Consider the following 12,866-nt stretch of genomic DNA (forward strand, 5'->3'; position numbering starts at 1 on the left):
TAAATGCAGTTTATCACTCAGCATATGTGTGCATTGAAACATAAACTACAATTTTGAATTGAAAAAGTATCAGCTGGCCACTTCCTGTTAGATCTGTTATCATTGACAGCTTCTTTTTGATGTAAAAAAAAAAAACGTGAAGCTTAAAGCCTTAGAGTCAGAGAAGCTGATTATGAATGATGGACTTTAGGAAGCAAAAACCAGGTCTGGGATCAGTTCTGATTCAGGGATCTGAGATTCAGGTTGGCAAAGCATCAACCAGCTCAGACTGTGATCAGGTAACATGTAGAACTGGTCATGATTAACTTTACAAAAAAAGTCAGAATAGCATCTACTTTTTAACAAAGATACAACCAAGTTGGGAAAAAGCAAGCGATTCTGTCTCTATGCTTTACCATCTGATTCTACATATAGTGAATCAAACAAACAGGCCTTAAAAGCAGTGGGAACGAAGCGTTTTACACAATGCTTTATCTGTAGATAACATGTTAACACGATATAACTCGAACATTTTATTTTTTTAAATTTAGAATCTAAAAGTGTTTTTTGATCATGGTTTGTTATTTTTCATTTTACCATGGTCCGGGTGAGGTATCAATTCTGATTGGCTGCTGGTTGTGCATTAAAAACTGATTACAGCACGCCTAAAAATAGAAGTTCCGGTTACATAGCTTAAATGTTCTATATCGCTATGCTGGCTTCTTTAAAAAAAAGTTTTGCTTCATCATCTGGACAAAAACAAGCAGTAAGAGGTAAACTTTCTTTCTGTACTGATGCTTTATTTAACACTTCGTGACCACCAGAATATATGCCACCTTCCATTGCTGCTGCAGTCGACGTCAGTGCCAGATGAGCCGGCTAAGGGGCGCATTGTCATGTTACTGTGACAACGTTCCCATCACATAACAAATAGTCTGCTTTTTGTTAAAAAAGTGAACCAAACCCAAAAAAAAAAAGAATAAAGTACTAAAAACTGATTGAATATTTATTTATTTTGTAAGTTACCAAGGTATAAGCGTGTTAATGGCTTTGGAAGTGTACATTATCAGAAGTACCACACTTCGAAGGCCATTAACGGAAGCAACCAGTAATTCAGGCTTCCACGGCATAAATTAATTTCTGATAATGCACACTTCTTCAGCCATTGACCATTACTTCTGCTACAGCAATCGGGAGTTCTGCAAAAATCCAACCAAAGCCCGACAGGGGACAGCCAAGCTAATATTTAAGTTAAAGCAAACTTCAGTTTACAGACATGGAAACTAACCACAAATGAAATAATTAACCATCATGATGAGCTATTTAGTAATGAAGAGTGTGAAATTGTGAGCACAAAAAGTGCAAATGATGTTCCTAAAACACATTAAGGATGAAGTTGGAATAAATAAAAAATGATTGTGTTTTTCTGTTTCAAAAATAAAACTTGAGCTATAGCTAAACACTAGATGGCACAGTTTCACATTAAAATAGCAACCAAAATGTGTTTGATTTATTTTTAACAACGTATTCATGTTTCCTGTTGAACTCATAATGTGTGGTATGTTTGTTGTTTCTGAGTTAGTTTAAGTTGTGTTTGCTACAAAGCTGTGAGAGTGTGTGTGGGAGTGAACGGGCCACTGAAGCAAACAAACTGCATCATAAATGCGACCACATCAGCATCCTGTCAGGACAGGGGGAGGAGGGACTGACCAAACCACAGCGTCTGAAGTCAGAACGGGCGGGAACTAAGACTCCAGGGCTTTTTGCTGTTTGCTGCAGCATCTGAAAACACTAATCTGTCTTTAAAAGTCCAAACTTGAGGGAAGATTCAAGAGATTTTACCTAATGTAGATTTTTTTCTGCTTTGAGAAATTGATAAAAACAGACACTGATGGTTTCTGCTGTTGTGTTGGTTTCTGTACTAATGCTGCAGGTTAACATCACAGCACAGAGTTTGTATGAACTGCAGAGCTTTTGAACACCCACAAAAACAAGACACAACGTTCAGATTTTCTCCTCTTCATCTTCTCTTTACACACCTGAAGTCTTTGAATGTGTCATCTACTGCCACGACCACATCTGAGGGATGTGGGATCCTGTCAAAAAAACCTTTAGTTTTCTCTAATCCAGATCATCTCTTTTTGCTGAGAACCTCAGCCGCATTAAATGTCATTTGTTGGTGCATCACTGCCCCCTGTTGGCCAACAGCTTAACTGCAACTTTTAAAAACAAAAATCTTGTTAATGAGGTGGAGAAATTGTGAAACAAGATCAATCTGCTTGGTTTCAGAATTTAAAATAAAGAACTTCCTTTCTTTTTTTTTTGCTTAATGTCACAAAAAGTCAGACACAAAATAAAGAAAGGATTAACTGTTCACTAAATTCAAATGCTAAAAAGATTGGGAATTGCAGCAAGTATTAGAAAGTGATTGGAACAAGAAAATTACCTTTTTTTTATCAATGAAGTGAAAATATTTTTCAAAAAATATACAAGAAATGATGTGATTTAGTTCTCCTGGGTAAAAGTCTCTACAGGTTGAAGGTGGAGCAAAAGCTTCTCTTCTTCTTTAACACATTTTTGTCAGCCATGTCAGAATTTAAGTAGAGATGAAGGCAGACCCTTCTCTTTACCACCATTCAATTTTGCATAGGGGTAGTAGTGAAGGGTCAGAATCATTGACTGTATAAGAGGGAACTGGACTGATCGGATCGCGTGTGACGTCATCCATAGAAAATGCCTTACATTTATGTCCAACCGAAGTGATTGGTCTGAGTCAACATTTCTGTGGCAACTATTGTTGCCTATCAGGACTGAACACGATCAAAGTAACACCCCTCCCACTGAAAGCGGACTTGGGAGAATCTGTCAAACGTTCGAGTGGCCAGTGGGGACCACATGCTTTTTACTGAGGCATATGATTGGTCAGTTCATAACTTAAATAACTTCTGATTAAAAGAAACGTCAGAAAAAACAAAAATATGGGCCCAGCGGTGCTCTCTCCACGCGGGAGAGGGTTTACATTACACCTGAGCCGGGGGTGTCCGTATCCCTGTGGGGTGGGTTCTGGTCCTTGCCCCTGAGTGCTTGGCTCCGCCAAATTTCCAACAATGGCCGAGCCTGGTCAGGCCATGTTTACAACACCCCTCGTCCCCCCCCCCCCCCCCCTTTCCCCTGGGTGCCCCCCTCCTGGGCGGGGACGGCTGGCCCCTACCTTTCTCCTTCCTGGACCAACCGTGGGCCGGGTGGGTGGCTGCCTGGAGTGCGGAGCGGGTCTCCCTTGGGGGGTCCTGGCTCGTACCTGGGGTTGGGGCAGGGGGATGACCAGAACTCCTGGGTGGTGATAGGGTGCTCGTCTGGGGCTGTAGGCACCCTTCTCGGGTGGGGCCCTGCGTTGGGCCCTCCCGGCGCGGCGGGGGGGCTGCTCTCCTGGTTTTGGCTGGGGCGGCACTCTCTTTCCCCCCATGCCTCCCTGCTCTCTGGCTCTGGGGACCTCGCGGCGGTCCTGCCGGCCCTGGCCTAGGTGGCGGATGTGGTCGCCCATGGGGCGGTTGTTCTCTGCCTGCTGCCGTGTGGCGTTGGGGGGTTCTGGCTGCCGCTGCGGCGGTGGTCTTGGTGTGGGGATGGCTGGGCGCTCTCCCTCCTTCTTTTCACATTCCACCATCCATTTTAGAAGAACATAAACACTCACCTGAGCACAGGTGTTATCTCACCTTTGCACTAATAGTTTGCGTGACTGAATGAATGAAATATTTCACACTAGTTGGTTTGAAGGCATAAGTATGCGTGTGTGAACACTATCTGTTTTGTGTACATGTTGGCATGTGGACATTTTTGCAGCTAGCAGGTGTGTTGTTAACGTTTGAGTGTGTGTGTGAACAGGCCCCGCCCTTTGATATTTGTACTACATTTGAACCTTACCGTAATGATAAACAGCCAGTAAACTTGTTGCTTTATGCTGCTTCATGTTCTTATCCCCCCTCCTATTATCACCCTCCTATCCCCTCCCTCTCTCTTCTTCCCTATCTCTTCTTCCCTTCTTTCCTTTTCCGTCCAGACCAACACCAAAAATTTTCAAATATGATTGAAAAAAATAAAGTTTGGCCTCAATTAAAATAGGGGTTTATTCAGACATACCTCAGGGGGGTATTCCAGGAAGCATGTTTAAACTAGCCTGACTTTAAGCCTGAACTCTGGCTGAAATCCGCCTGAACTTGCTTAGCCGGGGTATGTCGGTACCAAAAGACCGGATATGAGTTGGCGTAATTACGCTCGACTTTGTAACCCTGGGTTAATGCACGTGCATGTCAAGTACATAAAGACATTCTCAATGGATCGCCGATTTCTGGCGTCACCATGGAAACGTGTGGGAAAAAAAGAAAGCGCTATACTTCAGTGAGACGGAGTCTGAGGTTTTAATGACGGTGTATGAAGATTATACGTCCATCAAAAAAGTAATATGGCTGCAACCGCAAAAGAAAGAGTTTCTGCTTGTAGTAGAAGAACAGACAAAGTAAAAGCACGAGTTTCTGATCTTATTTCCATTTTCCTTGTTATATATATATAACTTATCCAATTTTGCCACCTTAAATGAATTACTTCTATTGGTAACAAATAATTGAGTAAAATTTAATCAACCTAATTTCTTACGTCTATAAAACTCAATAATTGTTTATACAACTCAAATTTATGTATTTATCTAACTAAATGTCATATTACTCCAATTCAATTAATATTTTTTCCATCTTAATTAATTATATTTCTTGATCTCTCATATGTCTAAGTATGAGCCGGCAGATATTCTCATTTTTAAAACAATAAAAAAGACGGAGAAAAAATGCACATTGCGCACAAATTCATAAAAGAATTTTCCATCATTTTCATTACAGGAAATACCTGTAGGGGTGCTATTTAAACTCACCATTCTCTCCTTCACTCTTACTGATGGTGCAGAGACATAAGCACAGTAGGACTACAACTCAGCAAAACATTGCACAACACAGTAAAACAGCTAAACAACTAAACACATTTGGTCACAAAGCCACACTTAAACCAAAATCCGTCCAGACAGGCAAAGGAAATGGTATCCCACAATCCTTTGCGGTGCCGATCTAACAGCAGGACCAACTTTACACCTACTTAATTGAATTAATTTGAATGAAAGTAAAATAACTGTCTGAAAACTACGTGTTATTTTTAAACTGACTTAACAACAAATTATTTATCTTAACTAAGGCAAATAAATTTGTTAGATAAAAGTAAAAAAGTTTAATTTTCCAACATCCATATGTGATCTTATCACCCTCTCACGGTGGAAAAAGTATTATCTGAGCTTCTTCATCCACTAAATCATCTTCAAATGGACACGCCATGCTGCTTCACCTCTCTGTAAACAAACTAACCTTCAACTAAACCTGCTCCAGACCAGGTTATGTTCAGAGCATGAGTTGCCATGGAGGCTTGACCTACCCTGAAACATACCTCCATTTCTGGAACTGAAAACTGAGGTTATCAACTTCCTTAGCCTCAAACTTACCGTGGGAGCTAGCATAACCTGCTTTCTGGAATACCCCCCTGGTTTGTCTGAAGATTAATAACCCCTGTTGTTAAAGTAAAATATTGTTAAAGTAAAATATGTCCAACACAAGAGGCCCTCAGTTCTCATCTGTCTGCCCAGCTGTTGGACAGGACAAGTTAATATATATATATATATATGATTAGCAAGAAGATGTTCAAAAAAGGTAGCAGAGCAATAATGGTTATTCTGACTAATAGAATGACTGAGTGGTAACTGTTTTTTTCTCTATAGAAGTCTATGGTGTTTTGGCTTCGTGGAGCCAGCAGGTATTTCCTATTTAGAACGCGAAGGGATTGCTTTTTCCAGTTTCTATACACAGTCAATGGTCAGAACAGGTCATGCTGGATGGTGAAGACAAATCAAAAGCCCTCCCTCTTCAAATGACAACAACAAGCCCCTAATTTGATTGAGTTTGAGTTGGACTGATGGACACAGGTCAAAAGCTTACACTCTTACTTGCCACTGTTGCATGTAGGCAATAACAAAGACAATAACATGACCAGATTCTAAAATCCCGTCCTATATTAAAGACCCTTATAGTGCCTTACCAGCCAAACAGAGCACTTTGTTTGCAAAATGCAGGACTGCTTGTGGTTCCCAGAATTTGTAAAAGCACGGTTGGAGGTAGAGCCTTAAGTCATCAAGCTCCTGTTTTATGTTATAAGCTTACAGCTCATGTAAGAGAGGCCGACTCAGTTTCTACATTCAAAGTTAGACTTAAAGCATTCCTCTTTGGACAGGCCTATTGTCAGACTAGCTAGTGTTCAGAGAATGTTTATCATACTGTTAATTTGTTTAAATTAAACTTACCAATAACAAAAAAGTTGTTAGTAGACTGCTAGAAGTTTGAAGCTGGGGTAGCTATGGTGCACTGGGGTTCTGTCCTCTTTTCTCATCTACTTCTACTCTCCTTTTCTTCTCTATTCTTGATCATTACTTATCATTTAGTTCTCCATGCCTCTGTTTGGTGCAGTGCGATTCATGTACTTTCCCCTCTTTCCCACTCCCCTCCTGGGAAGAACTTCCAGATTCCAGTTGGCTCATCTGTGCTCCTGTACTTGACCGTGTACCTCGTCTCTGCTCCTGTTCCCACACCTGGCTGTGGTTCCTGTCGCCAGCTCGAGACAGCTATCCCCCAACTTCAACTGGATGAAGATTATTTGCTGGACTTTAAATATGTAGTTTTAGAATTAGATAAGTTAATTCTTCTCTATAAGGTTCTGGTTTATTGCCTGTCTGTCCTGGGGGAGGATCCCTCCTTCATGTGCACACCCCTAAGGTTTCTTTGTTTTTCCAGAATCCGTTTTTTTTAGGAGTTTTTCCTTACCGCGAAGGCAGGGATGCCAGTTTAGTTTGGTCTGTTTAGTTAAAGTTTAGTAAAATCCAATTGAATTCAATGCATCCATGATCGTTTTTGATTGTATGTTGACCTTACAATTACTGGTTCAAAGCCCATTGAGACGACTGTTTTTGTGAATTTGGGCTATGCAAATAAAATTGAATTTAATTTAATTAAAATCCCAAAGACCTGGCATGTCTTTGGGTCACCAGGTTGTTTTGTAGTCAGAAGGAGAGAGCTGTTCTATAGCAGGGAGTAAGACTCATGCCTGCTCCGGTTCTTCCCCTGCAGCCTTTACCTCCAGCTAAAGAGCTGCCCTTCATTAAGATGGACAAGAATGCTGATTGGGTGGATAAATGTATTTATGTGAAAAAACGTTAGGTTTGTAAAGCAAGGTCTGATTGCAAATGTCTGTAAATAAAATGTTTTGCCGGACTGACTTAATTTTCTTTTCTCCCTGGTAATTTGACCACAGAAACAATGCAGGAAAGTTTTCCTGAATTCTGGCTCTTCTTCTGGAAAACAGTTTCTTCTGGCTCTGCTCACTAAAAAGAGCTGCCTCCTTCAGTTCCCAATCAGCTCTTCGGATTGTTTTGTTGCTTTTAATTTATTATGAACAATAATATAAAATTATGCACAAAATGAATTGTTAATGCTAAAAGACAAAAACTACAATCCAACTTACAACTCTTTTATTGTTTTAATTTTTTTTTCTTTTAAACAAATTCAAAGTGAAACAACACAAAACACTGCAACTACAACCCAAAATATAAAATAAAATGTCTAAACAAGAAAAAAGATTATCATCAGTCACAATAAAAATGACAATCATGTGACAACCAGAGATTATAACAAAACTTTTCTCAAATGTGGACAACTGCTAATTTACTCATTTTAATGCAAAGTGCAACACTCCAGTCATGCATTTAATGGGATTCGTCTAATGAGCACATGTGCGCCTCATGCTACAAGGGTCTTCTTGAACTTTTGGAGGTAACTCACCAAACCGAAATTTAACATGTCTTATATTTGAACATAAAAGTGTTATGCAAACACTTTGGGTACTGTAGGTGGATTGGGTAAATAAAACAGGAGACACATTGTTTGAGTTTGACTGATTGGTGTCTCAATTACAATGTTGCCCCTCCAGGGTAAACTCTCTCCAGGGATTCAGGTGCCTTGTTCTCAAAGCAGAAGGTTCTCATCGTCTATGGAATCGCTCCCACTCTACATGGGAGAATCAGAACATTAGGTTTAGCAGCAATAAATGAACAATTAACTTTACAGCCTTCTTTAAAATGACACAGCCAGAATGCTGAAATTTGACATTTCAACATCTTCTATAGAACACAGGCTACATTGAGGAAATCTCCTTAATCTTTGTTATTTCTCTGAAAAGTGTCGAAAGACATTACACACGGGATCCTCCAATGGATGGTGGAGATTTACGGCAATGAATCCTCTCCAACTAAAGAGGGATTTGAAGTCACTATAGTATTGATTGCACATCATCTCTGCCAAGGTTCATCCACTGTCAGTGCTGGATGAAAAATTGGGAATTGCAGATCAAAAAGGCATCAAGGTTACCAGGTAAAATGTGGAAAAAGAACTCAATAACAACATCAATGGATGTGGCTCTGCAGTGTCCGCTCCAGGCTGAAGCTGGAGTTCTCTTTCTTCAGACTGTTGGGTCGTTTGTTCTGTTTTGAAAAACTCTGGTACTTCAAGAATGTTCTTTGCTCTGTGTGTAATGGTGAATTATGTTTTGTTGCTATTTTGTGTGACTAAATGCGTGTGTCCTTTTTTTTGTGATCCCTGATTAAACTGATATGTCAAAAATCTTCTTCTTCACTGACGTTTCATTGGGAGGAAACAAAAGTTAAAAACAAGACATTGAAGGTCATGCAGCTGCAAAACCTGAACTGTGTCCTGACTGCAGGAACATGTTTTCATTTTTCAAACGTCTCATACTGACAGATTTTCTCAAGTCACTTTCTGATTTATGTATGATTATTTATTTCACATCAACCAAAAAGTCCCCTCAGATTACCTATGTTGGCATACTCTGGATTAATTTCTGGGTCTTCAGGGCCTCTGAGTGACTCATAAAGAGCAACATCACCTTCAAATACAAACCAGAAGAAAAAGAAATTAGACATTTCATACAAACTGTTTAAACATGTTTGTTCAATAATTTCTTCATGAAAAATAATGAATAATTGTGGGGATGTCCCAATCAGAAATTTCTGTCCCCAATCCAATTACGAGTCATTTGATCTTAATACCAACACTGAGTCTGATCTGATAGTTTCGTGAAACCTTTTCATAAAATGAAGAAAATAATTTAATAAACTGATCCAGGTTGGTCGCTATTTTTATTTCATTCAATCAATCAATCAAAATAATTATTCTTATTATTTATTAAATGTTTAGTTTGGAAAAAAAATATTAAGATCTAAATATCTAATTTGCAAGCTAAATGTTTAATTTAATAAAATGATGTAGTTATTTTACAAACTAAAATTTTTGTTTTGAAACTAACTACACATATAACTAATATGTAACCCTTGTGCTATCCTAGGCACGTTAACATTGGGAGTTGGGTCATCTAGACCCACTAGACAGTGCGCTGAATGTTTTTTCTTCAATGATTTGTGATCTTCACTGGTGTCCATGGATTACATGAAATCTTTCCACCTTTATCCACCTTTGTCGTGGTAGGGATATATGGAATTACATGTCTGCCATAAATTGAAAGGGCGTAAAGCCAATGAGCGGGCGTATTTAGGAACTGAGTGAGTGAACCTTACAACCGCGCTGGCGCAATTCTAACCAAGCGACCCTGTATTTTACAATTGCACGGCTGCAATCCTAACTGAGCAGTGATGCTGCTCGGTCAGATCCTTTTTGCGCCCTCACTTGGATTTACGCTCAGTGTTAAGGGGGCGTTTTTGTCACTTGTGGGGCGGTGTTGAGGGGTGTGTTTGTCACTTGGGGGCAGGAACCTTTCTGGTTGGTCCGAAAAGCCCCCTTAACACTGAGCTCTAAATCCAGGTGAGCGCCAAAAAGGATCTGAACGAGGAGCATCACTGCTCAGTAAGGATTGCAGCCGTGCAATTGTAAAATATGGGGTCGCTTAGTTAGAATTGTGCCGGCCCGGTTGTAAGGTTCACTCACTCAGTTCCTAAATATGCCCGCTCAGTATGCCCGCTCTTTACGCCCGCTCTTTTCGCCCGCTCTTTACGCCCTTTCAATTTATGGCAGACATGTAATCCCATAGAGAGAACACGTCAATGTCGGGGTGGGGTCATCTACGTAAGATAGCACAAGGGTTAACTTGAAATTAAATATTTAGCTTGCTATCTAGATAATAAGTTAGTAGATGTTCATACAGACATTCATAAAAACATGAATTAAAAGATGGAAAGGTGCATTTGAAAAATTAAACCAGTTTTTTTCCACCTGAAATAGGTTAAAAAAAACAAAAAATATTGGCATTAATATTTGACTCTGTCACTTATTTACACACAACCAGTAAGCCATTTGAATATGATGCTGCCTTTTCCTGAATAGTTCAAAGTAATGTAACAATATATTTGTTTTTTATTGTTTTCTAGAGATTATGGAATTTTTTTGTTTTGCCTCCTCCCAGCCTGCACTCTGCAGCCATTTTAATGCCATGTCTCTGCCGGTAGCAAGAGAGCAAAGTTCTCATTACAAAAAAACAGAAACAAAATATTTTTTTTAATGCTTTTCTGGTCAATTTTTGCTCAAGGAAAAAAAAAGAATAGACACTTACACTTACTTAAATTCACTGAGCTGTTTTCTTAGTCGTTTTATCCTGCTCAAATTACTGCCTATTTTGCTGTGCTTTACCACATAAAAATGTTGTAAAACTTTCATTATATTCAGACTTTTACTTGGACATTTGTTTGAAAAGAGTTTGAAATATACAGCACTGAATAAAATGAGAAATGAGAAATAAAAAATGATCTCTCAGGAAGACAACATCTGATTGAAAGAGTCAGACACCCGTGATGGGGACGGATTTCAGAACACGTGTTCAGACTGAGACATCCATAAATAATTGTAAAAAGTAAGAATTCAAGCTCACCATGGAGCAGAGAGGCATATGTGTTGTGTTGAGCATCAATCTCATCTGGAAAACAATTCTGATTTTGTTCCACAGACCTGCTGAGATGAAAGAAATCAATAACTGAATAAACACAAACATCAATCAATAACGGTAAAAAGTACCAACCTGATGGAGCTGGAATCTGTAAATGACAACATCACATGTTTGTAAAGTCAACAGCATCATTGCAAAACAGTATCAATCATATTGTCATCAATGGGATTTTAAAGGAACATTTCTCACCTTTTGACTTTTTGCAGAAATAAAACATCAGTGGGAAAATCATCAGTAAAAAGACACAAACTGGTCCAACAAGCAACAGAACAGGAAATGAGGAGCTGTCAGGTCTGGATGCTGCTGGAACACATCATGGATTAGAATCAACCTTAGTGGACACATTCATGAACTAAATGCTGCTGTTATTGTTCATGCTGAGAACAACTGGAAAGATTTCCTGACATGTTACTGCCAACCAGCTCTGTGGTGATTCTTTTCCTGAGGATTGACACTTGTAGAAGCCTTCATGAGACTTTGACACTGCAGGGATGATCATCTCCACTCTGCTCTCACTTTGGATGATTGTGTCATTTTGATAGAAAAACACTTTAGAAAGAAGATTTTCTGTCCTCAACTTGCAGCCAAGAGTAACAGAATGTCCCTCAGTCACAGGATGGACAGGACTCAGCAGGAGAAGCTCATCATCATCTGGAAACATCAACATTCATCTTCATCACATATGATCCCAACATGTTTGACGTCTGCTTCATTCTGCTTTGACATCCAGTTGATCATCTAAATCCATCTTCAACTTCTGCATGTGTTTCAAATCAATCCAATGATGAAAGTCAAGCTAAAAATAGGAATCCAAACATGTTTCCACTCACAGTGTCCAGTGATGTTGACTGCGTTGCTGAATGCTGATCCAGACTCACACCAGTACACTGCATTACTGGACTGGATCTTCTGAACATGACATGTTGATCTATTCATTGTTCCCCAGTCAGAACAGAATGACAGGAAGTCAGGAAGCAGAAACCTGCTGACTCTCCACTCAGCAGAGTTTCCCTCACAGCTCAGTGAGACAGAGTCAGAGGTGAAGTGTTGGACTCTGTCAGGACTCACTGAGAGAGACGCTGATGGATGAAGATCTGAAAACAAACAGGATGAAGATCAGCACACTTTAGCTTCATTTGGAGAGCAAAGAGACACAAAAACAAATGTGTTTCAATGGATTTTCATTCAATGGCTTGGAGTTAGAATGGCTCTATGCAAATGAAAAAGAAACATTTGTTTACAACATTTTGAATGACATTTGACTGTTAGCAATAAGTGGAAACAAGCAAACTAAAGAGCAGAATCTGACAGCATTAGAAATGTGAAGAGAAATCATTCAGTGTTGACAGAAATGAATCAACAATCAGAAGTCTGACCTCCAGACCAGACAAAGTGAGGCTGACTGTAAAGAGTGTAGAAGTGTGGCTCTCCTCTTCCAGCTCTGCACACATATCCTGCTGTGTGTGTCTGTCCATGAATGATGTAGGAGTTGTCTGCAGTCCCATTGGAGCTAGCAGGCAGCAGCTCATAGCTGTAAGAGCCAGACTTGTGTGATAGATCAGGAATAGCTTTATACCAGTAGAAGCTCCATCCTGCAGACACATGTTCAACCTCACAGCTCAGAGTCACTGAGGCTCCAGGACTCAACCACCATGGAGACACTCTCAGGACAGGCTCTGGTGGAGAAATAGTGTTGTTTTTAGTGACTTTGTTGTGTTTTTGACCAAACTCTTTCATGTGACACCTTTGGTTCTGATAGAAGAAGCTCCACAGGTTGACAGAAC

The 12,866-nt window shown here is 39.8% G+C and overlaps 1 protein-coding gene and 1 long non-coding RNA gene across 2 annotated transcripts in view; one reads left to right on the forward strand and one right to left on the reverse strand.

The window, feature by feature from the left end:
* The window catches only part of LOC144987372 (uncharacterized), a 215,991-nt gene that overhangs the window by 37,046 nt on the left and 166,079 nt on the right, over positions 1–12,866 (forward strand). The gene's annotated exons all lie outside the window — the stretch shown is intronic.
* Positions 7,581–12,819, reverse strand: LOC105358432 (low affinity immunoglobulin gamma Fc region receptor II-like). Its single transcript, XM_078936639.1, has 5 exons — positions 12,459–12,819; positions 11,913–12,176; positions 11,008–11,733; positions 8,944–9,015; positions 7,581–8,120 (listed from the first exon to the last, which is right to left on the reverse strand). Exons 1-3 carry the CDS (start codon positions 12,817–12,819, stop codon positions 11,435–11,437), a joined length of 924 nt encoding a protein of 307 aa, XP_078792765.1. The 3' UTR covers positions 7,581–8,120; positions 8,944–9,015; positions 11,008–11,434.

This window comes from Oryzias latipes, chromosome 18 (assembly GCF_053564925.1).
Source record: "Oryzias latipes strain Hd-rR chromosome 18, Olatipes_Hd-rR_3.1".
NCBI classification, from domain to species: domain Eukaryota; kingdom Metazoa; phylum Chordata; class Actinopteri; order Beloniformes; family Adrianichthyidae; genus Oryzias; species Oryzias latipes.